The following is a 27639-nucleotide window of genomic DNA, read 5'->3' as shown; positions in this document are numbered from 1 at the left end:
TATTCTTTTTGTACATGTCTGACACACATAAAAGACCATACAATTTATCAGAAAGCTGTACAACAGCTCAGGTTATTTGCATAAAAGTATTCATTCAACACACAAGGAACCACAGCTAACTGTTGTCTTCTGAATGGCAAGATCTCCAAGTGAGCTGACAGAAACAGCCAGTGCTTTCAGTGTCCTACACTTTCTGTTCTACAATGTCTCCATCACAGCATTGACACATAGGAAGCTTACACACTCCTTCTTATCAAACCACAGGTGCATTATAATGTCTATCGTCCTCTGCGATCAGCACGACGTGTGGCCAGGAATCCTTCATGTCCTCGGGGTAATATGTAAGGAAATCCTCCTCCATATGCTGCTGTAGTCTCAGTACTTTGATTGTGACTCCTAACGTATACCCCAGCAAGATCATCTCAATCTGTAACAAACATATTGGAAAAAAATATTAATATCATCACTACCAGACCATGTTATAATAAAATATTCTACTGAGTGGGAGTATTCAAACTTTAACCGGTATAATATCAATTTTTCCTTAATATTATTTTACGTTTAAAATATAAATTTATTTGAATGGAGACAAAAGCTTGAAAGGGTGAAATTTGTCTTCATAAATTCACTTTTTTCAATTGAAGTATTTATTTGAATGCCAATGAATGGAGACATGTATGCATTAAAACCTGCAAGGGAGATAACTCTAACATCTTTCACTGATGATCCGGCCTCAGGTTCATGAAACAAACTTAGACTTAAGTCAAATTTTTAATTGCCTATAAAATATTTATTAGTTATGGAATTTATTTCTAAATTTGTACATAACACCTCAGTGAAACAATGTTGAAAAATATTTAAAGTTTGGTCTGCTTGACTTCTACAACATTTTATTATAAAGATTTTGACTTAAGCTAAAGATGTTTCATGATCCCGGGGCCCGATCTTGTCCAGTGCATTTCTTACCTGTTCTAGCCCCCCGCAATCCCCCACAGGGTTGATGTGGTTCCTGACCAGGCTGTCTGGATTTTCTGAGGTGTCCCTGGCAAACAGCAGCCACACAAACACGGGGACCTCCTCCCCCCTCTGTGAGGCTTCATACAGGGAGTGGGCCTCGAGGAACATGAGGAGCTTGATGGCCTCCATACACTGGAGGTCTGCCTTGGTGTCCTGGTTCAGTAGGTTTACAGACCAGCTGGTCCTCTCCTCATCAGGGGAAAGACTCTGACACTCACTGAACTGTTCAGAAAAAGGAAAAGTTTTACATATACACATGTATCTTCATCACATTCCTGATCAATAAAAGTGAAATTAGTGTATATAGCAGTTAAAAAATCACAAAGTTGTAAGATATACATGTAGAAATTCAGATAAAGTCTAGCAATACATTATTATAAAAAAAAATTATGACTGTTTCAATTGGATTTCCAGATTCTGATATATACAATACATGCATATCCAAAATGTCAACATTTTCCAATAAAAAAAAGCATTTGGTTTTAGATTTCAATTATTTGAGAATTGATAGTGAGTTATTCAGTTAAGTGTATTGAAAGCAAAAGAGAATCCTTCCCTACCTTGTTAAAAAGACATTGAACACATTCTGACATGGTCTGTAATTTATCCTTCTTGTTAAAGGGAATACGGTGTGCAAAAGTCCAGTGTGAAAGACCTGAGTGTGGATTTCTGTAGAGTGTTTGTAATTTGTTTATAACAGATTCAGCACTGTTCCATTTGGATAAAACATTGATATTCTGAATGAAGCACTGTAATAAGGTCCCTCTGATCCCACAGTAGTTGTCTCCCCTGATTTGGTGTAGATGTTTACAGCCGGTCAGACTAGGTACTTCTTCATATGCCTGTAAAAATATAATACTGGGTTAGTACTAATTCTATAAACTCTCAAAATTTCATGCAAACTGAATTGCCTCTTATGTACATGTGTCAGCGTTTGAAGTTTAACATATCTTGAACAGTTTCTTTGAAAATGAATCAATTGCAAAATGGGGGAAGTGAGGTTGAGGTCAAATGAAAAGGTCAAGGTCAAACATTTCTGACAGAGATGAAGTCTTTTCTTAATATGTATCAGTACACAAGGTCCTGTGAAAATGCCTTTAACAGTTTCTTTATAAATCAGAAAATGTGAGGTCAAGGTCAAATGGAACATAAAGATTATAATTTTTTGACAAAGTTTAGTTGCTAGCAACTGGAGTATTTGTGGGAAAAGTTTTGAGGCTAAAACTATTGCTAATTGATATCATAAATGCAATGTATACATTTAAGATCTTAAATTTATGAATTGTACATTATACAGATCCAGGAAATATTTTGCTTTTCTGAAGATTCTTTTTCAGTTTTTTTTTCCCAGTGGTCTCAAGACAATCATGTCAGACAAGGACACCGACTTATAGTTTAAAGTAATGCAAGACATCTGTTATACTTTATAACTTCATGCATAGTGATGCATACAAATTACATTTAGATTTTACATGTTTTTAATTAGTTTTTGTCCCCTTTGTTTGGCATTATAGCTCTCATGATTACTTTGTTTCTTCACTCTTAAATGACAAAAAGTTATGTCTCTCTCTTTATAAAGTAAATAGATTCAAAGGATTTTTATGTGCATCTCTAACATTGTTTCACTTTTCTCCACAAGACTTAAAATTTTACCAAATTAACCACAAACATTAGATTAATTATCTCTTAAGACAAAGCAGTTCTTAATGCTTTAATTAATTAGTCTGTCTTCTTAGCTGCTCTGAATCATCTTTCATGTGAAACCAGCAATTGAAGCAGTCCAATCCTTGTTAACTGAGACAAGGTCTCCATTAACAGACAACCAGTCCACAGAAGTTGTGATCTCACAATGTCACAGGAAACTGTATCCCAGAAAACATGAATGCACACAGCAAAACTGTTCTTCAAATGGTTGTTTAAGAAGTTTAGTTTGAAAAAAAAACAAAAAACAAGAAGGCATGTGGGCCTTACAAATCACCTGATTTTCTCAGGCTATGATCACAGAAGCCCCACATGAACTGAAACTCTGGTCACAATTTAGTATAGTCAGTACTTAGTTGTTATATTCATACAACTTTTCTTACAGTATCAGGAGTAAAGATGATATAGTATACTGTATGAAAACTTTTGACATATTGACCTACTTAGTCTCTACCTGGGTCACAGATAACAAGATTTGTTATACCCTTATAAATATCATTCTATATATTTATTACTTGTAAAAAGTCCAACAAAAGAACTGTTTATTACATCGGTCTAACAATTTCACTATTGACCGGTCTTACATAAGAATTGTTAGACCGCAACGTCACACGTCTGTTACGTCACAATTAATAGTCATCGTTCAATATCGGCGACGCGAAAATAGCCGAAGTTAAGATCTACAAGAGTTGTTGTTAACAGCAAGGTAAGGAAGAAGTAAAGAGTATGTTTTGTGATAAATAATTTTTGTGATACAATAAATATATAATTGATTTTGTTCTTTCTCAGCTTGATGTTTTATATTTACTGAAGAAGCCATAATTTTCCATATAAAATTTATTGATAATATAGCGTGTATTGATTAAATTGATCAATCTTAAGTGAGCAGTGAAGGGTATAACAAAACAGTTATAGACTGGGATTCGGGCAACATATGATTTGTTGGACCTGAAGGTGAAAATGTTGCCCTTGGCCTGCGGCCTCGGGCAACATTTTCACCTTCAGGTCCAACAAATCATATGTTGCCCTCACACCCAGTCAATAACTGTATAATGTTTGTAAATCACTTATGCGCCCCTCCCCCAAATAATTGGAAATTTTCAAAGTCCAAGGGACATCACTCTGTCCCAAAGTGCTCGATCTTGCCCAAAGACAGATCTTAACCTAGATATTCATATGATACCGTATAGCGGGTTTTCTTGGTGGGTGTAAAATTTGGCGTTTTGCCTGCTCAAAGGTGTGCTAATAATTTATATAGCGGACACGAAGTTTCAGCTCTTCGCAGATGAATGATATGAAGACTACTAAATATTTTAGTGATTAAAATTTTAGCGGGCTACTCTCAAAACGTCAAAATAAGCCAGAATTAGCACCCTGCTAAAATTACCCACTATACGGTAAATCTGTACACCATATTTCATTTTTAGTAATTTGTGTAATGGTTGTGAAGAAAATGAACGGAAACTTGATGGACCAACAGAGAGACCGACCGACACGCAGCAGCAAAGCAATATGCCCACCCTTCTTCGAAGGAAGGCATAACAATTTTTGTAACATTATTTAAGAGATTTATTTAACAATTCTGAAAATATGCCTGTAACATTCCTGAGTATTGAAGATGAATTAATGATTCTCTTCTTCTAAACCTCTTTCTGGGAGCCATGAATTTTTTTTTTTGAAAAGACCAGACTCTGAGGGTTAAATACCAAGTGCAATCATGATCATGGAAACAGTTTGCTTGCTTGATTAACTTTTTCTCTTTTTCTTGAGTTGACAATTAAATCCGAGTAATGACTAACCTTCAACATGACGGAGGCTCGCCTAGTGTTCCCCTTCCATTCTTTCTTACAGTACTCCAGTACATCCTGTTTGGGTCCTACATTAAGACACCCTACAGAATAAAAAGTACCCATCTCTATCACTGGTGAAACAGGAAAATAAAACTTCTCTAATAAGAACATTGTAGTGCCAGGAAATATTAAATTCAAGAATTAATGTGTAGATCATTTTTAGAAATACCAAAAAACACAAAACTTAAAGTGCAAATTGTATTTACAAATACCGAAAATGAAAAATAACTTTTAAAATGTCATATATTTTACTTAAAAAGGAAAACCACATTAATTTGCAAATTATTTTCAACACATAAGCATGTATTGTGTTTATGATAATGACGTAAACCGTAGACAAGAAAATAAATCAGGTACAGGCTTACATTATAAAATGCTCGGCATTGGGAAATAACCCTTCCTACCCCCAACCCTCAAAAACAAATAATGTCATGGATAGTAAATCTTATGTTCATACTAATATATGATTTAAAACCTAATTGTCATGACAATTTTCACACTGATAATTTGCACGTGAACCTGTATGCGTCATAGCTTCAAATAACTGTATTGAAGGGGTACATAGTTGTAAGACAAAACTCAAAAAGTTTATCGATTCATTTTTAACTGCATATCTTCAACAATGTCTGTCACTGACAAAGATGACATGTCATTAATTCAGTTGATTTCATTTTATAATAACAAAAAAAAAAAATATCTTTAAATATATACAAAGAAGATTAAATAACCATTTTTACATATAATAAATATGGAAAACAAAAAGAAGTGTTTGTCTTCTCTTTTTTAATCCAAAAATATTAAAATTTAGGTAAAGTTTTCTAAAATAAAAAAAAATGTCAGAAATGGTTCATTTTAAAAACTACAGTATCAAAATTTAAAAAAATAACCAATTATCTTGTAAATGCATAAATGTAGATCCCTATTATTCCATGCAATAAATCTGTTCAAGTAAAGCATACATTTAAACATTTACCTAATTGATGCTTTTCTTCAGCAAAAAGCAAAGACAATTACCTTTTTGACAATTTCTACCTCTAAAATAAAGTTGAATATTTGTAATCCAAAGAAAACAACCCATGGTAACAGAAAAAAAAAATATACAAGCTCAAGGGTCCTCTTTGTTCGAGTTCTTATCCATCATTTAGTTCACCACAGAGAAAAGTCTACCTTCTGCTTTCACAATAATTAATTAAATGTGGTCACTGCTAGATTACCACACAATGGAGACCTGCACAGAAGCAGCTAATTTACAGTAAAAATACACACACACATCTCGTTTAATACTCATTAACTGTGCAGCTTTCATTAGGAGAAAAAAATGAAACTGCAGAAATTAAATTGATTCTTTTGGCATTATTAATGATTATAATTAACAATTAATGTCAGAAAATGCACTTCTTTTCAACAGAGCTTTCCAGCTAAAAGACAATAAATTAAGGTTTTACACATTAATTTACCTCTTTTTAATCTTGCATCCATTATCAGATTTTTTTTTTTTTGCATTAAACATTAATTACATCAATCGTTTGCAATTTGACCACTGTATTATTTTACCACCTAAAATAGAATACGCAAAAATTCTTCATTAATTTAAAATCTATACATCTGTTCTCATTAATTAATCCAAATTTTTATGTTAATCACGTAACTTTTTCATGTCTCTTTGACAGATTTTTTTTAATGTTTAACGCAACTAATTAATAATTAATGGAACCTGCATGCCTACATTTTAATAAAGAACTATTTTCAAACTTCATTTTTTGCTCTTTTAAATTATAAATAAAAAGAAGTACAGATTTTTAGTGCAAAATTGTAAAAAGAAAACCACATTGCTTCAAAATGCCAAATGTAGTCAGAAATTTTAATGAGTAAAAGAAAACAAGAGGCCCATGGGCCACATCACCCACCTGAGAAGCTTTGGCCATTCTGTTTTTTACCAGAATTCCCCCTTGTAATACATATTGTGACCCCACCCTACCCCACTAATCATAATTTAAACAATTTGAAATCTACACTACCCCAGTATGCTTCCACATAAGCTTCAGCTTAGGTTTTCAGATTTTTTTTCAGATATATTTCTATGTAAAACTTTGATTCCACATTGTGGCCCCGCCCTACCCCCGGGGGTCATGATTTGAACAATTTTGAATCTACACTACCTTAGAATGCTTCCACATAAGTTTCAGCTTTTCTGACCCAGTGGTTCTTGAGAAGAAGATTTTCAAAGATTTTTTTCTATATATTTCTATGTAAAACTTTGATTCCCCATTGTGGCCCCGCCCTACCCCCGGGGGTCATGATTTGAACAATTTAGAATCTACACTACCTTAGAATGCTTCCACATAAGTTTCAGCTTTTCTGACCCAGTGGTTCTTGAGAAGAAGATTTTCAAAGATTTTTTTCTATATATTTCTATGTAAAACTTTGATTTCCCATTGTGGCCCCGCCCTACTCCCGGGGGTCATGATTTGAACAATTTAGAATCTACACTACCCCAGGATGCTTCCACATAAGTTTCAGCTTTTCTGGCCCAGTGGTTCTTGAAAAGAAGATTTTCAAAGATTTTTCCTTTATATTTCTATGTAAAACTTTGATTCCCCATTGTGGCCCCGCCCTACTCCCGGGGGTCATGATTTGAACAATTTAGAATCTACACTACACTAAGATGCTTCCACATAAGTTTCAGCTTCACTGGCCCAGTGGTTCTTGAGAAGAAGATTTTCAAAGATTTTTCCTATATATTTCTATGTAAAACTTTGATTCCCCATTGTGGCCCCGCCCTACTCCCGGGGGTCTTGATTTGAACAATTTAGAATCTACACTACCCCAGGATGCTTCCACATAAGTTTCAGCTTCACTGGCCCAGTGGTTCTTGAGAAGAAGATTTTCTAAGATTTTTTGTCTTTTATATTTCTATGTAATTTTAACAATTTAAATTCCCCTTCATCCAAGGATGCTTTGTACAAAGTTTGGTCAAAATTGCCCCAGTGGTTCTTGATGAAAATGTGAAAAGTTTAGAATCTACACTACACTAAGATGCTTCCAAAATGTGATAAGTTTCAGCCTTCACTGGCCCAGTGGTTATGATTCTACTGGATATTTAAAGAAGATGCCTTATTCTTTTAAAGATTTTTATTCCAGTGTGACTTTCCTCTTTCAATTTTTATTTTATTTTTTGTTTCTTATGTAAATAAAGTCTTTTAACAATTCCCATTATTGTATCCAAATAAAACAGAATTTACCCAAAATCAAATTCAATTTGATTTGATAAGCAAAAGCAGACTCTACATTTCTAAAATCTAAATCAAGGCAAGCTATTGACAAACAAATTGATGAAACAAAGATATTGTAACGGTCCAGAGATTTGACAGATTAGCTTTATACAGAGTTATTGAACCTGATTATTGTTGACATTGTAGGAGAGTTAAGATAAATTTGTATATGTGTTATAATTATTTGATATTGCAGCTTTACTGATTTATGCTTTGCAGTGGTTGATAGGTGATTATTGAAGTTTAAGATTTTGAGTTGAAATAGTTTGTGCACATGTTTTGAGTTACGTAGAAATCAGCTATTTTTGTCTTACTTCATGTTTCAGATTTATCTCCTGTAGTAGATGAACCATAGATTTAGGGGATATGTTTTCCTTGTTTTCTTAATTATCATTTTAACAATTTAAATTCCCCTTCATAGTTTTCATTTTTGGAGTTAATTGTGTTATTTGTTGATTTAAATGTAATTTACCAAGTTATTTAGAGATTACTTTCATTCAAAAAGTTGTCTTGTATGTGTTATTAGATTTTTCTATAGACTTTGCATTTTAGAAATGTCAAAAATCTCCAACGTTTTCCAATGAGTCCAACAGTTTCCAACATTTACGTCATGTTATGGTATAAAAGAGAGAGATTCAAGGAATTTTTGCTCTTCTGCTAGGTTGATTTGTTTAGAGAAGTCATGTTTTAGGGGTAAGGAGTTAGTATGGGTTGGGCGTTTTGATTTAGATTTAATAATGACTTTTTAGTTTTATTTTAAGAAGAGCCAGGATTATTTTAAGGATTTTTAGGAACTTTTGGAATATTTGAGCCTTTGGCTTTTAGTGAATTTTAACTGAGAATGAGCTAAAATTTGTCAAATTGTGATATGATTTTAATTATATTTAGCTATTAAGGAAGCTAGTGTATTTCTAAATTTTGCTAAAACTCTAGCTAGGTGCCTTATTCTTTTAAGATCTCAAACATTTTATTCCAGTGTGACTTTCCTCTTTCAATTTTTATTTTATTTTTTGTTTCTCGTATGTATCTTGTGGAAATAAAGTCTTTTAATAACAAAACTGTATTTTGTCTCATTTCAAGTAATTTATAAGGTTTTATCAAAGTGTGATTTTCAGTGGGTATATAAAAGAGTAAGAACAATTCCACACCTATTTTTGTATCCAAATAAAACAGAATTTACCCAAAATCAAATTCAATTTGATTTGATAAGCAAAAGCAGACTCTACATTTCTAAAATCTAAATCAAGGCAAGCTATTGACAAACAAATTGATGAAACAAAGATATCAATAGTCTTGTTTAGAGCACTGTATATATTCAGTAAGTTCTATGGTTGATACATTGACCTTGTAAAAATTACCGTAATCATTATGGTTAATAGTGACTGACAGTTTCTCATTCAAATTATAAGGCCATTATTTACAAACTGACTCAAAATTGTCCATGGATTGTCAGTTTTTCAAAATTATGACAAAGACCGCATGGCAGGTGTGACCAGTCAACAAGGTATATGCTCACTCCTCCATAGCACCTGATCCCATCTCTGAAGTTTTTGGTGTCTGTGTTTACTCTGCTCTCAGTTTATATTTCGTGCTTGATTACTGTTCATTATCTCCATTCTTCATTAATAAAAATGTTTAAAAGGTTTAAAAGAAGGTCTTTCAGTTGTGTATCAAATATAATGTTCAAGCTCTTTTTTATATTTATTACTGTGGTTTCATTAATATTCGTTGAGCACCAATTTTCGAGGATTTCATTGTTGACAGATCCACGAATTTCAATGTTCATTGAATTAAGGACATACGCGACATACCTCATCTACTGATAATTTTTCAAGATATTCCAAATTTAAACTTACAATACCATTACATGTTCTTCGACAAAAAATCAGTATGCATTACCAGGGGTTTTGAAAAGATATCAAATTGTGAACATTTTTGCATTATTCAAAGAAAAAAGTAGAAAAATTACAAAATATAAATTCCAGATTTTTTTCCACAAAAATTGTTTATAAGAGGTGTACAAATCTATATATAAACATTAAAAATATTGCACACGGGTCCTTCATTAAGTGGAACTCTTCAACTCCATGGAAGAATCCAATAAAGTTCAAACTACATTGTGTATGACCTTAAGAAATATGTTATTAATTTGTACAAGCAATGCTTTTGTCCATGAAATTACGTATCCTTGAAAACTTCTGTTACATGTATACAAAATCCACAAAAAATTGATGCCAACGAAAACTGATGAAACCACAGTATTTGCAATTTTTTTGCTTTTGTTCAAATGATTATGCAAGGGATATGTACTTTAAACATGTTCCATCAGTCATCTTGTTTGTTTTTTGCTGTTGTTGATTTAATATTTAAAATGTACTTTTAAACTTACTGGTACTACTTCTGAACTGAAGTTACGTGCGAATTAATTTGACAAACTGAAGCCTGTCTGAGAATTATTTTTTCTTCGACTCCTGCACGTAACAACAGTCATTTTTAATTCAAATGTGTAATAATGTACCGTTATATATCTAGGAGCTGTAATATTCAATTGTTTAATTAACAAAGAACTTGTGTATTAATTTGACAAACTGTAGTCTTATTTAACTGTACTTTTTTTCTTGTGTAACCATCATTATGATTTAAAAATTTAACATATTTCAAATGGCTTTTCTTGTCAGTTGATTCATTCTTGAGATTTGTTGGTGACATTATCAAATTTTCCTGTTTCTTAATTATTTCCCCTTAAAAGAGTGCATGATTCTTCCCTTAAACAAATAGATGATTTTTTGTTTTTTATTCATCCAAGCATGATCTATGGTAAGCTTGAAATTGACCTATTGGTAAAACAATGGAGAAATTGAAACTGTGAAAAAGTTTCCCATAACACTCAAAGAACAAACACCTTTCACATTTAGTCCTTGACCTCTGACCTGAAATAAACAGGTATCTACATGATCATTCATGATGATTCTTTGACTGCTATACTAAGAAATTATGAACAAATTGGAACTTAAGATTCTTAGTACTCCTGTCACTGTGTAGCATAAAGATGCCGTCATATTAGACAAAGTGTTACAGTAGATTGGTCTTTTATACAGAGAACTTTACTAGAGCTAAAGCATGAGCTTCAGATACTTAAACATTGCATGACCTTGAATCAAAGTCACACTCTTGTCTGAAACACAGCTCTTAATTATTTTGAAGCAAGGAGTATTGTTTTAGAATTATTTCCATTATAACGAAATTTGAAGTAGCAAATTCTGATCAACTGAGATGATAAATCGCCTTCTGTAGCCCATTATATTGAAAGCTTGCTAGAATATAGTACAATTCTCTGTCATCCTTTGACTTTCAGAAAGGCATGGTATGTAATTAACGTCTCTAAAATGGTGACATAGATTCTCATTGGTAAGAAATTAATAACATCAGCAACTTTAAATTGTTGCTGACAAGGATGAAAGGACTTAAAACCCACCTCTTTGCTGTACGAAATGCTATCACTGGATCCTTGCTACACTCATTGGAATTCACCCTAATTTCTATCCCATGTTTATTTCAACAGTGAATGAAATGCTGTGTAAATTTCAGATGAAAATTAATGTAACCTTGAGAATGCCAAGCCTTTCTGAAAGTTCAAGGAAAAAAGGGAATTAATGTACTAAGCAGAGATCAAATACCTAAATAGAATTGTCTTGTGAGCAGCAACTCTTTTTGTGCTCATTCGGTTTGCTTGAGAAAACTTTTCTAAACAAATTACTGAATTTTTCTCAGGGAAGGGGAAAGAATTCAGAATAAAATGCATTATGGAACATTAGGAGAGAAAGAGAAATTCTTTTTAAAAAAAATCTTAGAAAGTTGTTGACCATAACCATGATAAGTTTAAAGTCATAACTTATAAGTTATAACTTATAAGTTGCATTTATAAGGTTAAACCATGTTTCTTGTCAAACTGTCAACTGTATCATGTGTATATGTATATTATATAATGCCAATAATGTAATATGGAAACTTAACCATGTCAACATGCAACAGAATCAAAGCTCATGCTTCATAAATAAAAAGAGAAACACAAATGTTATTTATAAAAGTATATTTAACAAAACAATTGACAAAAATGAAAAACAAGTTATGTCAACAGCAAAAGAAACTCAACTATAAATTATAAACAAATATAAATAAATCACCAGTTGAAATCAAATTACATTTTTTTAATTTAAGTTTTGCTCACATTTCAGAAAACAATCAGCAAAAAAAAAAAAAATGAAGCATGAACCTTTGATGGACATGTGAATCTAGAATGCATGTTTACAAAGAGAATTTTTTTCTTATAAAATTTGACATCTCATTTCTAATTTTTACTTTTCCTTAAAGTATTTTCAATATCGATAGCTTCATGGTATTTACTAAGAAAATTTTAATTTTTGAAAAATGTACAGTTTTAAATTTCAATGAAAAAAAAATTTCATATATTATTTTTCGTGAATATTTGGATATTCTGTCATACATGTACCTCTTCCGTTAGCTAGGTAAGACCTGGTGTCCCCTGCTTACCACTTGGAGGTGGAAGTAGGATTTTAAGCAGGATAAACAAAAAAGTAAAATGAAAATGCAAACAGCAGCAAATTGTTAAAACACACAAACCAGAAGTGATATTTTTTAAAATGTGTTAAAAAAGGAAAATGCTGCACATTCCATCTATTATAGAAAGAAAGGCAATACACTCAAAAATTCATGCAGGCATAGGCAGAGTATGAGAATTAAATGTTATCATGCAAAATTCAACTTCTCTTTCTCTCCCCCTCTCTCTTCATAACAAATACTTTTTGTGTTATCATTTATCAGTTCAACAATATCTTCAAAACACCCTTGATATTCAGAAAGTATGGATCCTTTATTCTCAGTGAACAATACATTGTGTTCATTCGAAATGAAAATGCATATTGCATAATTTAATTTAGACTAGAACACACTGTAAAATTATTCATATGAGAAGACCATGTGTACATGTAAATGAACACACCATTAACATGCATCTCTATCAAAAACAAGCTTACAGTAAAGAAGGAGTCCTACTATCGCCCAGGGCTGATTCTATACTGGCCATACCTCACAAGTAATACTGAAAACATGAACATTTTGTCCTTTGTGTCAATGTAATAACCTTGTAAGATAGGAGAACAAGTCTCATACTGGTGACCTCCCCTTACTTTCCTGTACAGGCTATTACCATACAGCTTATTTTCCACTGTAGCACCCCTAGCACTCATTATTGCCCTATCTTTACCTGGGGATAATTCCCTAGATGACACCAGCTCTACCGGCTCCATATCAAAGGCACTATCTGTATCCAGCTCATCCAGAGTTGTCTGCCCCTGATCACTGTAGATGTCACTGTCATCCAGAAGAAGTTTATCACATGTTTGTAAGTTGTCAGATAAAAATATGATAGCACCATCTGATGTGGAGATTTTCTCCTCACTAGTGTTCTCTTCTTTAACATGTTCAGAAGATTCCTGAGATTCCGTGACGATTTTGGAAGGAAGACTGTTGATGCGTTTCAGCAGGACCTTGATCTGACTTTGACCTTCACTGTCCCAGGACAGGTCAATGCCGTCCGTGTCCACTGCACTTTCACTCAGTGAAGTATCGCTCTGTGAGCGGTGGAGCTTCTCTCTGGTCTTCTCTACGAAATCACACGCTTTTTTGGCTAGTGGATCACTAGGAGTGTACTCCATCTCATCATCACTGGAATGTTTCGCTGCCAACTGTTTCAATTCGTCCAGTTTTGCAGTAATCTCAGCAAACTCATCAACAATGTCATCCACTTGATGCTCAATTTCTTCGAAATACTCTCCCGTTTCTTGGCCTACTTGAGCGGACTCGGTAAAAATCTCATTTTCACTCAATCCAGACAAACTCTCCTGTCTTTCACAACTGTTACTCCTAGCATATCTAACAGGAGAGCCGTCGGGGGAAGAATTCACAGATGATGTACTTGATGTATTTATTTCATGAAGTCTTTGAAGTAGTGTCTGTCGAAACTGGCCGTCTACACTTTTGGCTTTGTGTAAAGGGGAAGAATCCTGCTCATCGTCATCAAAACTTAAATTTCCTGAAACGTCTGTTGTGTAGTTACTGAAGAGTTTGGCACTCCCGCTGGAGTGGAAAGGGGATGTATGGTTAGAGCTATCTGTGGTCTGCCAAACAGAACCTGCGTGGTCTACGTCATTGAAGTCAGTCCCATTACCAATCAAATGTTCAGAATCTGTTGGTGATAAGTTCGAAATGAGATCTGGAATGTTTTCTGAAAATGTCACACTAGGTTTATTTTGTTCACTTGAAACGGTTTCCTCATTTTGATTGTTGCGATCGTCGTCTGAGGGCGGAGTCAACAAAACACTACTGACTGTCAACACATCCTGAGAACTAGAAACTTCTATCTGTAAACTATTGCCTGATGATTCACAAAGGTGGGGTTTATTTGACTGGAAATGTTCATCAAACCCGTATTTATAGTTCCTTTCATACAGCGACTTTAGACTCAGGTTCCCCTTGAGTGACCCACTGTTTGGTTCCGCTCCACTGAAGTCTGAGGCACTGTGGGTAAATCGTTCAACCGAATCCTCTCGAGGCTGTGAGGAACTGTCCTCCTGTGAATTGAGGAGATGGACCTCCTCCTCCTCTGAGTTTTTTCTGTGTCGACGATGCTTCGTTGGTCTGCGCTGCCTCACGAGGATTGGACTTGTGGCTTGGTTTCTGGTTCGGCAGCTGCCAAACTGCACCCCGTTTACAGCATTATAACGAACCGGTACAGTTTCATTGGAGCCGGAGTTTCCCATATCATCCTCTTCACTATCTGCATGCACCTACAATATAAATTTATTTAAGAATCTTTAAAAAATATTTTGATGCTAAACACCATTAGTATAAATACTTGCGTGGTGAAAACATACATGAGTGCACAAAGAGAGAATCGAAAAAACATCAAGTACAAAGTATACAGTATGTACTATGTAGTTATGCATATCAATACCACATCCTGATAGAAAAAATGGACATTTACATATAAACAACTTCATTATCATCAGTAACTTACTGTAATAAGTATTAACTGATTAAAGCCTTAGAGCAGGCTCACAATGAATTAAAAGCAAACTGATCCGAGGACAGAAAATATATATATAATATAAGATTTTATAATGAACAACTTCAACCTTTACCAACAGTCTAGATTTTGGTTCAAGGTCACTGCAACCCTTTATAAAAGGGCACCTGCTAGGTGAAGTTTTTGCCTGATTAGACCAAACAACAGAAAATATACACCATACAATGAGTTTCCAGAGACCTGTTAGACCTTGAGAACTTAGTAAGAAACTTTCAGTCTTTGATCAACTTCACTGCATACATGTATCTACCCAAATGGCAAACTGTCAGGGTAAAATATTTTGTCAAAATTGGCCAAGAGGGGAGAAAATCATAATATATATATGTATATTCTGGACAAGTCATACTGGAAAGAATAATGGATGGGCAGAAGGAGACACTTTATCACTATGCCTGCAGGTTCATCTATTTAAATCATACAATTAAATAAACATTTACTTTTGCATTGTTTTGTTTTTATTAAGTTCATTTATTTTAAAGCTTCATGATTAAAATGATTTATGGTGTATCTTAACTTTCTGTTTAGTGGTTTTTCTATATTGGTTCACCAGCATAAAGACTTATTGTTTTATAATGCTTTCAAATTTAACCAATCTATGTTTGTAAATAAATGTGAACTGTGTGACTGGTGTCCTTAAGTACATCTGTGTTTATTTACATGATCACACGATGATACAGAATAACTTATCAGGTATCAGACATGCAAATAGTACATCACGTTTTTGAACAAGTTCATCAAATCTATTTTTTGAACAATTAAATGGCCATAGTTCTGTACAACTAATTATACGAATTACATGATAATTCTGCAGCCTATTTTGACAGACAGATATGATAATAGCAAAGAAAAGCCAGTGTTTACCCTAGTCAAGACACTCTTGTATTCCTTGTCTGGGATCCTGTAGATTTATTGATTTATCTGTATGTGATATTAACAGACTGCATCATCCATTACAGAATTGGAAAAATGAAGGCCGAAGTGAAATTCTGTGTTTCTCCTGCTTAGCTTGATTAAATCTGCATAACATTGTGGAAAAACAACCATCACCTACAGCCAAAACATGTTCTAAACGATATTTCAAAGAGACATGATTTTACAATAACCCTCAGCAATTTAATTTTTCTTTTTTGACCTTTTGTGCATCTTTACAATTGTGAAATGTATTCTGTCTACTTAAAAACATGAGTGACTCACACTCACCAGGCTACATTAAACATTGGGACACCAATTAAAACTGAAAATATCATGTTAAACATTAGGTGTTTTCATTAATTCGTTACTGTTCAATTACAGAAATATATAAATGTTTCAATTAAATATTGAAGTCCTTTAATAGAAACACACACATGCACACAAAGCATTGAAATTTCAGAGCAAGATTAATGTTAACAACACTGAAAAGCCTAATCATATGATAAGTCTCTGAAAGGTGAAGGTCATAGAACTAAACCGTCTTTAGTAAAATCAATCCACTAACTATCACTGACAAATCATGTATCATACACCGATCATTGTCCTGTACAGTGGGGAGGATTAAGATAAAACGCAAACATGAGCATTTGTCTTGAATGTACAAAAGAAACCTGAACAAAAAAATCAATAAATAGACAACAGAATAGTTCCTGGTCAATACTTACAGACCAATCTCTTCACAGACACACGCACAGACGACCAAAAGCTTACATCCTCCTAAAAATTAGTCATCCCGAGAATTGATCTCACTACATGTGACTGCAGCAGTCAAACAAGAGAGTCCTTGACAATGAGACTTCCTGTCATGGTCAAAGGGGGATAACTCTAATCCACGCTAAATCAATAGGCACTTTTAAATCACCTGAGTAATGTGCTGTTGTGTGGTGATCTCATCAAAATCGCCAGACCAAGATATTGATCATTGTGCAGTGTGTAAAGCTTTATCATGGAGTCTACTTAAGGCTGACAGGGATCAAATATAAGAAGTACTTGTCCAATCAGATCCTATACTTCTTAATTAGGGGTGGCAGATTAAGAGAGTAATTAAACTAATTAAATGTTACATGTCATTTTTTTTTTTAAATGTTAATATTACATGTATTCTTTTTCTAATTCACTTCAGAAATAAATCCTTGAATAATTGACCTGTCTTAGCCCCCCAAATCATTAGCTGGTATGTGAACAAGAATATACTAAAGGCACTCAGAATAAAGTCTATTCCAGTTTGACCCTAAAATCTGCTTGATAAGCACAAAACCTCTGTGTGTGTATGTGTGTGTGTCACATGTTGAAATAGTACAAATGTTAAAACATATGAAAAATTCTGTACTAATTTTCTTTCAATGGAAGACAACATGTGTACTGTTTGCAATATGATAAACTCCTCAAAATTTTAACACTTGCATAAAATGACAGTTTCTGATATCAATATCTGCTCAGCAATACTTGTGGACTTCCATTATTTGTACACCTGGAATTGCTTCTCTGATATTTGCTGTGAACACTTCTACACATATGGTTTTGCTTTTGTTTCGTTTTGGGGGTGAGGGGTGGGTTGGGTGGGGTGGGTGGTTAGGTTTCTTTTATAAATTTTGGTTTACTTACATTGTTACTTTTGTTCTTTTGGCAGTATTTATTGGCTGTTTTTACTGGTCCCGGATCCTTAGGGTCAGATGGGAACAATTTACAGTACAGCTTATACAGTAGATAACTTCCAATCCCAAAGCCAATCCCAATGGCACAGAGAAGAGTAGTGGCCTTGGCTGTAAGAAAAAAGAGATTCCACAATGAGTTTTCATCACAATTAACTGCTAATATGTTAAATTTGCTTGCTTCATTTTTTTTTTTTTGCTGTGAAAATCAAGAACTCTCTATGACAACAAATATTTTTTAATAAAAGCATGCAGGCTCTGTAATATGAACCATTATTGCATTTTAAAAATTTTAAAGCATTAAAAAATGCATACACAAAAAGATGAAATGTGAAAAAGCTAATTATGAAATGCTGAAATATAGATTTTACTGCCAGCTAGGTCCTAAAAGCATGATGAAAATTAATTGGTATATGTTCTCCTTTACATTTTTCTTAAAACTGAAATATCAAGAAAATATTTTTACAATTCTAAGTAGAAAGAAATTTTATAATTGCTCTTTATGTAACTGCTAGTCTAATAGGGATTCGATATCTCTGGGAAAGAGTACTGCTCAAGAAATGATATTCAATGTCAATGATATTAAAACAAGATCAATTGCTCATTACATCTTTAGGTAAAATATTTTCAGTTTATTAAAAAAGTAAATTCAAAACTTTTAAACTGTTTCTATGCATTTAAAACAAACATGCATTTGAAAATTTAACAAAAATATTATCCTTTAACTTTTACCATTGCTGACAACTTCTGAAACTTGAGAGAAAAAGGTAAAAGTACTCTTATTGACTATATAATAATATAAATCTAAATATATGTCAAGCTTCAAAAGCATTCTAATTTAACATATCAATTCACAAAATTCTGAAATTTTCAGATTTATAGAAGCATTGGGTTATAGTGTTAATACATTGTATATTTTACCTATTACTGACTCGATCACATTTTTTAAACACTTCCTCATGCTATAAGATTTCCTTATGTACTATTAGTCCTATTGTACTACTCCAGTCTTCAGAGCCCCTAAGATAAGATAATAAACAGAGTCAACAAACATCCCTGGGCCACAATCACATATGTTACAAGATAATATTTCCTGGTACTGATTATCTCCCCTTCGCTAACACTTAATTTTACCCATGTTAAAAAAAGCCTGGGCTATAATCACCCTTGTTATATCACCTTCACCCTGCTGTGTAAGTAATTTATACCCACAGGTACGTGCATGCAGTCATTTGTAAGTACAGGTGAACAGCCCCCTGCAGTTATGTTAATAAATCTTGTTTCAAAATAAGTTTAGATTATAAGTCTGATCATTGATTAAATTTTAAATTGAAATCACCTGTGCACTGCTTATATGCATGCGTACATGAAATTGACTCTGTGATTAGTGAAAGATGAAAGGTAATCTAGACTGTTGAAAAGGGAAACAAGCACTTTTATCTCAAATCATTCACTTCTTCAGCCTTTACAGGAAAATATTGAAGAATAACTGGGAATATTCAAACCTTCATATTAATTATAATGAAGGATTTTGTAAAGATGATTAATGTAACAAGTAATCTAGCCATATGCCAATAGCTTAAGATTAAAATAGAATTAAGTGTAATTTTGAGCACCATATACCCATGATACAAACTATACAAGTCTGAGAAACTGGTGTGACATAAAACTGATAAAGATTACGAAAAATTAATAAAAATATCAAGAAATATATAAAATTTTCAGTGAAACATCTTACATGATATGGTTGATACCATACAAAATCCTATTAATTTACAATCTCACCCTGGTATCTGCCAGGCTGAGGCTCTACATAAACCTTCACTAGCATCGCCATCCTGCCCAATCCTGATTCAAAGTTTGCTGAATTCACACATTCACCCCTTAACTAGCTCATACTTAGCTAACATCCCCATTCTCCTAACTCATGCGTTACAGCATGGGGCTTCAACATGCCATGGAATCCATTTAATGGATGCCACCCTCTAACAAACTAAGTAAAGTGCCAGGACCACTGCGGGCCCCTCTTCCTGCCGATAATATATTTGATAACTATTTTATCACCTGGTGCACCTTCGATCAGGTGACTCACCAGGTCTATATCAACAGATGTAAGCATTTATGTGGAAAATTTACATTGATTGTTCTTGAAATGCTTAACAATAAAATTTACCTGTCAGCTTTTTTTCTGTTTTTTAAAGAAAGCTTTATCAATCAAAATTTTAGGAGAAAAAAAAATTGAAAATTCACCTTTTTAATGACTACCAATGTCATTTCATGCTTGAGTTCTAATTTCCTAGTCCTAGCAGTTTAATTCAGCTTATAGAGTGATCTGCCCTTTGACTTAAAGTTAAATAAATTGAAAAATATGGAGGATTAATAAAATGTATTCTTATTATATTAGACTAATATTGTCTTGTTTGATGAAGTAATAGGATGCTTTAATTTTATGTTTTCTCACTTCAAGTACTTAAGCAAAAATGATGTCTTTTCAATTTCCTAAAGCAAATTAAAATGGCATGTGCCAATGTCCCTATGGTGAGAGTAAAATATGTCACCTCAAAATATTTATGATGTGTTCTTCTTTATGGTATATAATTTTCTTGAAGTCCAAAAACAATTTTTTTAGTTTCAGAGGGCCATTATAATTAATTACTCCTTGTCGTTGGATGTTTTTTCTCTCATGTAAAACCCTTCCTATTAAATTCTACAAAGCCCCCTGGCAACTTAATGATTCTCAACTTACATTAAACTACAGAAAAGTATCCTAAGTCCTAAGGCAAAAACTTTAAAGTGTCCAAATCAACCTTATAAATATAGACAGATTTGTTTGACTTTCTCACATCTATATATCTACTATGTACAGCATCAAGGTTGCTTCAGGAAGTCACTGCACTGTAGGTTAACAAAACAATACCATACCTCTATAAGTCATCACAGACAAGAGGGCATGCCATATTACTAACAGAAATAAGTCTATCTGACTCCTAATTACCTGATTTAAGACACTCTGACAAAAATCTGGCAAATGTCATCGACTTTTCCATAACATATTGTTTGACATCAGTTTATGGCACTATGAATTCAACAAAATCCTAATGAAATTCAACAACAAAATTTTAACAGGAAATAATCAGTGCATATACACATAAATAGGAATTTCCCGCATGTAATGTGAAATAAATACACAGATACTTGAGTAATACTTAATTTCCTTCTGAAATTCTGAGAGGAAAAGTGGACACGTGAACAGAACACACACACATACTGAGAATATACTTTAAGTGCTTGAGCATTCTGGTTCACTATACAGAAGCTTTACATGTATTTCATAATTTATACAATAGACTTACTATTACTTAACATCTACAGGTAAATATCAATTGAACGATACAAGAAATTGAAATATTCTAATGTGTAAACATTAAATTTATATTAAACCACATAGAAATGAGTATAGTTATAACTTGAAATATATATATATATATATATATATATATATATATATATATATATATATATATATATATATATATATATGATATCAAGTTTTTTAAAGGAACTAATGTAACTTACACACTGCAAACTTCACTAAATTCCATATCAAAATTTCTCCTGTCAAATCCATTAAATTGTCGAGAAAGAAATGGTGAAATGGTCTCAGACTACATACATATAGTTACAAAACAGTCCAGACACACCTTGAAATGATAAGTCTCAAGCTACACTGTACATGTGACAATAAAAGCTATTGAATTTTTTTTTATTTGAGTACATCTGCAAGAAACTCTGCTCTAATTTCAATCAGATTTACATATTTTACAGGTATCTTTCCATAATATTATTAAAATAAACCATTCACACATTAAGGTTTTAAATTTAAAGTACTGCCAATCTACCTACTGTGACAGTGGTGTACCTTTTTCACTATCAAGTTGACAAAAACGTCATGTTAAAGAAACATGAGAGTGATTCTGCACATTTCTATGAAAAATGATGCAAAAAGCTTTATTCCCCTTCTCATGATGTCAAAGACAATTTGGAGCAAATATATTTTAACACTTGTTAAATATTTTCAAAACAGACAATAGTTCATAAGTACCGGTACCCTATAACTTTGTATTCTATGCTCCACAGTTTCAATATTTTGAAAAAGTAGTTCATAAATGTTTAAATTTAGACAACTGAATCCCTAGTTCCTCTCGCTGCCCTCCTTGTTCTGAATCTAACACTCTTCTGTAATGGGCATCTTCCTCCAGGAAATCTTTTGATTCCTCTCTATCTGAGTCTATTGATCGTACAACCAGAAATCCTTCTCTGACCGTCAGTACAGTGTACAAGGTACTGAGATGTTTTCATTAAATCAATAGGCAGGGACATATTAAATGGTTCCAGTCAAATCTCAATAAACACATCAACAATTACACAATATATAAACATTGTAGATATCAAAGATACTGCCAAATCTTGAATGGAATCTTGTCCTTAGTGTGATAAATATCAATCATTTTAAATATATTTCCTATCTAATAATGAACAATAATGAATCTGCATTGTAAAAACAGAGAGTAGAACTTATGAAAGGAATGAAAACAAAACAAAAACCACAGCAATTAAGAGGCATATGCATTACACAGCAGTGAACTTGTTAAAGTATATGTAAGTCATGTAGTGAACAGCTGGTACACAAACAAATCAAAGTACTGAAAGTACTGTTAAACGGAGGCTTCATGTATGAGAGAACACATAAGAAATATATATATCATACATAGCTGTAAAGAATGTTTTGAGAATTATTTTATTTTTTTTTTCAATTCAAAATTTTATTCAATACTCCAATATTTATGAGGTTTTTGGGATATTCTAATTTCAACTTTGTAATGATATATATATATATATGAGATAATTTCAATATTAAACCTTTCAACGTAAGAAACAGTAATTGACTAGGCCTGGTTGACATAAAACTTCACTAAACTTCCAGTATCAAAAATATATAGTGGAAAAGTGAGACTGAAAAAGTGAGATATATCTTGACAGATTTGACAACCAATATTTCTGGAATTATTAAATGTTGTATTTTATCATACATAGATTTAACCCAAAAATGTCTTTCTTTACTCATACCAGTGGAAATGGTTGTCTTTTTCAGTTTGTCTGTTTAAAACAATCATTAACAATGGGACCTGATACAAATTACGTGAGAAAAGTAAAAATATATAACTATGGTTTCTGCTTTTCAGTAACTCTGTTCAAACAATCAGTTCTCCAATGATGTATGTTAAAAAAAGTTGACATAAATACCATGTAATATTGTATATAAAAAAATAATTAAAGTTTGAGAAGTGAAAGAGGTAAAACAAAAGTATCATTGCAAATAAAGATCAACGATATGGCAATAAGACAACTTATTTCAGAAGATGTAATTTTTAATTAATTAGGATAAATCATATAATGTGATAAATCATGTAAATCCTATGAACCAAGATTTGGGTTGTACCCAAAGGTCAAAAGTTACAAATGCATTTTGATCTCAATATCAGAGTTGCCGTTTGTTTCTCTCTTATCTAATTGAGGGTACCCCCAAACACTCAAACCGCTTGTAGAAAGTGTAAATCTGTTTTCATGTGTTTCCTAAAATTATACATAATTACAAATAAAGAATTCAAAACTAGACTTTTAATATTCCTACAGATAAAAATACTATGCATTTGTTTATTCACCGATCCTTGTCAGATTAACAAAAACTCCATGAAACCTATTAATGCAAGCGTCAAAAATCGGCCGCAAACCAATCGGCCCTTTCAAGAATAAAAGGAGTGAAAATGAGAATACAAACAGCAATCAAGCACAAAAAATTCCATTAAAACTGAAATGTCTGATCTATTAAAAACATATATCTGCGACATAAAACATTTGCATGCGGCATTGCAATTTTCTTCAATACATCTCTATCTGCGTCTCCACACTTAGATTGATACAGACGAATTCTTCTGAAGTTTTTTACAATTAAATATAAAACTAAAGTTTAAACTTATATATCTAGAGATAGTTTTTACTTTAATAAAAGAAGCAAGTGATAAGTGGGGTTCCGATCAAATTCTGCGGATGTTAACCCCCCCCCCCAAAAAAAAAACTCCCTCAATCCGCCACTTCATTATTCTCGTTCTTGTTTTGGTGTGAGATATGAAGGCTCGGCATATTGGAAAACGCGCTTTAATCGACTGTTGGAACAAAATCTCCTAATATTCTGTGATTAAAAATTAACAGTATCACATTTTTTTTAATATATGTATTTATATACATCATTTTAAAAATAATGAAAATCCTGTTTATTTAGAAAAATTCAAACTGTTTGTTTATACTTGTATGTGACGAGTTTTAGACTATGCCTATCCTTGCGAAAGGAATGTTAAAACAAAAAATAAATTCTCAAGGTAATTAAAACAATTCCAGGATAGATGGTGCAGCAGTGAATCTTGTTACAGTACATTCCATGGGCAAGACAATCCCAATAACCGGAGGCTGTCATACAGCCTCCGTTTAAAAAGAAAAGAGGGTTGACTTTCATGCAACTCTAGCAGACAAAAGTGAAATAATGATCAGAATCATTGTGTACACTATCGACATTCCAACTCTACAGGAATGTGGAATCTAAACAAAAATCTTTTTTCTCGCTTTCATAACCCAGCCCCATCAGGTTAGTAACACAATATGATTTTTGGCAAACATGCAAATCACTGACATTTACAAAATGATTCTAAAGATGTCTTCTTTCTACCATAGCAGCTTATGATGCTGAAAATATAAAGTCATTTAAATGTACTCACCTCCACACAAATCTAGAGTTACTCCTTGTCCACCAAAAGACCAACACAGAACCACTTTTTTCTGGCCTGATGCGATGTCTGAGGCTAGCCTGAAAATATCCTGACAGACGTCCGTGAGACTGTCCAAGCTCTGGGGGGCTGGGGTGGTAGGCACGCCCACCCTGATCTTATGCAGAGGGGGCCACTTGTGAGGGCCACATCGCTCCATCACTGGTAGCCTGGTGTCTGTAAATAGAACAGTTTGTGTAAAGGTATTGATCAGTGACCTTCAGCAGAAACACAAGTTCTCCCTCCCGATCAGCGATGCTAATGCAAAGCTTGCAAAACAGGCTAGAAAGGATCAACATATAGATGAAGTATGACAAATATACAAAAACTATTTTGATTTTTTTCACACTAAAACTTATTCTCTCCTTACTTCTTGGATTGCTACTTAAAAAGTATTAGGCAATTTAGTATTTTTTTTATAAGAAAATATTTTTATCAGATTCTCATAAAGCTGCCAAATATTATATTGACTCGATCAAATATCAAGAACTCAAAATTATTTCATTTGGTTGAAGAACTTAATTTAATATTACAAAAATACAATTATGTGCATTACTAGTATCATCTAAAATAAATACATACATTTTCATAAATGAATATTTTCTTAAACTAATAATAGAAACCTGAAGATAAAATGACAATAAAAGTGCTAAAAATTACATAACTCACATCTGCACATCTTTCATTAAATTTCAGAAAAAATCCCAAACTAGAAACAGCCCCTTGTCTTTGGCCCTCGGCCTGACATCAAATCACTGCCAAAGCAATGCCTGATTACAGGGCTTATATAGGAAACCTCTATCTTTATTTTTAAAACTTATCTGACAAAGTTTTAACAACTATTTAGATTTTTCTATATGCAGTGGGGCACGTTCCCAGTCCCGAACAGAATGTGAAGGTTGAATTCTACCTGAGAGTTTTCAGGTTTTCATTACCTGGCCAAAGCAGGAAACCAAGAACAACCAACAGTTACATAATGTTGACAGAGAGAACAAGAAAATGGCATTAAATGTTCTTGTCTAATTGTTTAACTGTATAAATTAATTTAATGCTTCATTTCCTTCAGAACAAAATGAAAAGTTTGTTTTAAAACGATTAGTGATATAGCTAGAAAATGACAAAGTTTCTTGATAAAAGTTTCTCACAAGTTTTGAATATACTATTTCATTATACATTCATTTAGAACATAGGACTAACTTGATGCTGAACAATGGACTATTTGTGAAATTTTTTTTTACATTGGGAAAATTAATGAAAACAATTAATTAAATTTCTTACTCTTAGACTTATATAATGCTAAAATATTTTAATCTATTGTAAATTATGTAACGAACGGTAAATAACAATTTCTTTAATCTAACACCTAAGGGCAGATCACTCTAACTGCATAAAACTACCCGATAAATAGAGCTCTTTAGTGTGCAGTGTTTAGAGCGTCCTTAAAGTTTTTTTTCAAATGCAAGTTAAACTCAAATGTCAAGGTCAAGAGATCAAAAAGGTTGTAAACCACCAGAAAGGAATTTTCCCTGTGAAAATACTTTTGAAAGATGAAATTTTAAACATCATCTATTCAAATCAGAATGTAATGGTCAAGGTTAAAGTATTTCCATGAGAAGATCACACTCCAACATTGTCCAAGGACAAGGTCAAAGGGTTAAAATTAATGGTACCTGGGTGAAGTTCTTGTGACACAAGGAATACACATCATTGTGAAATATAATAGTCCTAGTACCAACTGTTCAAAAGTCATGACCAAAGTAATTTTTTTTTTTCAAAAGTAGGTAAAACTCCAAGGTGAAGGTCAAAAAATTAAATGTTGGTATACCAAAAGGAGGCTGGCCTTATCTGACACACAAAAAAAGAAAACACCTGATAAATTTGAAAGCTCTTGTAATGAATGCATAACAGGAAAGGAGAAAATGTATTGCTAGATCTATGGGCACTCAAACTTAGGAGTCCTGCATCACAAGTCTGGTGCTCTACTGACTGAGCTACCCAGGCCAATATTCATGGTCCAAAACCATATAATGTTTTTCCCTCTTTGTTTTGGCCCTTGTAGACACAATCCAAAGTCTTATTAGCCCCTGGCAGGACTTTCACCTGCAAGTCTTCTTGTCTAGGGGTGGTCAACAGCACCAAATACATGGAAAGGAGAAAACATATGACTGGACCAGGCATGTTCAATCAAACTCGGAACTCTGCAATATTAGTCAGGTGCTCCTCTGACTGAGCTACCAAGCCAGATAATTTTTCTTTGGGCTTACTTGTAAGTAGTGGATAAATCTACCCGAAGGGCATGTGCTGGAAAAAAAAGATAAGCAAAACCTTGATGGGCATAGGTGAACTAAAATAAATCAATTAACATTTTTTGTCTGAAGAGTGAAGATAAACATGATGATACCTTGATTAATTAAATTATCAACATTTTCTCAATGATTTTCATATCACAGTAAAAATAAGATTTTTTATTACCATTTTTTTTTTATTTCAGTATAAACAATGGTGAAGGTAAATAACATCAGAATAAGGCCATTAAGGGATATGGCATGACAGTTACTGGTTTTAAAATGGCTGGTGTGTCGTGTGTGTGTCAGATTGGCAAATTTTTTTTTTTCTGAAGATTTTTTATTTTTTGTATTGATTGAACGATTTTGCTACTCCCCTATGTAACTTATTTTCCAATAATTAAACAGATAGGTACTAACTGATTGAACAGATTCACTGATTGTCCAAGGTTGGAAAGGGGGGATATGTACCTGTGTGTTTTTAAGGTCTAGTCTCACTACTTTTTTTTAAAAGCCTGTTTTCAGGCAAAAATGCGTACACAAACCTACTGTTAATATGACATTTTATAAATTATTACTTATTCATTCGCATTTCAAAATTTTCAGACAAAATGCACCCTAAAACAGAGCAGCGAAAATCAACCAACATCACTCACAGATTGTGACCATTATAGATCACAATCAGTTAAAGAATATATAGTCTTGAATCTTACCTAACACTTACTGACATCTTCGATGATTAATTCCCGACATGACGCATTTTAATTACATGAATAAATTTGCATTCTGGCGGTCTTCTATTTACTTCCGGTTGTGTGAAATCGGCCTCGCTCAAGGAAAGTAACCA

The 27639-nt window shown here is 33.0% G+C and overlaps 1 protein-coding gene across 6 annotated transcripts; it reads right to left on the bottom strand.

The window, feature by feature from the left end:
* On the bottom strand, positions 1–27632 carry LOC134279138 (uncharacterized). 6 transcript variants are annotated; one of them, XM_062761493.1, is made up of 8 exons: positions 27506–27632; positions 24460–24684; positions 17583–17740; positions 13125–14706; positions 4518–4609; positions 1578–1859; positions 967–1239; positions 1–427 (listed from the first exon to the last, which is right to left on the bottom strand). In XM_062761493.1, the coding sequence occupies exons 2-8, from the start codon at positions 24665–24667 to the stop codon at positions 254–256; spliced, it is 2769 nt and encodes a 922-aa protein (XP_062617477.1). In that variant the 5' UTR covers positions 24668–24684; positions 27506–27632; the 3' UTR covers positions 1–253. The 6 variants fall into 6 exon arrangements, with proteins under 6 accessions (XP_062617477.1, XP_062617482.1, XP_062617481.1 ...); XM_062761498.1 differs by lacking the exon at positions 27506–27632 and adding an exon at positions 18551–18649 and having other exon boundaries at positions 24460–24598; XM_062761497.1 differs by lacking the exons at positions 24460–24684; positions 27506–27632 and adding exons at positions 18551–18649; positions 20625–20776.
* Positions 27633–27639: the final 7 nt, after the last annotated feature.

This window comes from Saccostrea cucullata, unplaced genomic scaffold (genome assembly GCF_032062105.1).
Source record: "Saccostrea cucullata isolate Sc308-1 unplaced genomic scaffold, CSIRO_AGI_Scuc_v1 ctg126, whole genome shotgun sequence".
In the NCBI taxonomy this organism is placed as follows: Eukaryota; Metazoa; Mollusca; class Bivalvia; order Ostreida; family Ostreidae; genus Saccostrea; species Saccostrea cuccullata.
This window is presented reverse-complemented; position numbering and strand designations above follow the sequence as displayed.

Coding starts and splice junctions, on each gene's coding strand:
- LOC134279138 (XM_062761493.1), bottom strand. CDS start 24,667: ATGGAGCGATGTGGCCCTCACAAGTGGCCCCCTCTGCATAAGATCAGG. Junction 4,610..13,124: donor ATCTAGGGAATTATCCCCAG/GTAAAGATAGGG, acceptor TTTATTCTGTAG/GGTGTCTTAATGTAGGACCC. Junction 1,860..4,517: donor GAGCCTCCGTCATGTTGAAG/GTTAGTCATTAC, acceptor ATATTTTTACAG/GCATATGAAGAAGTACCTAG.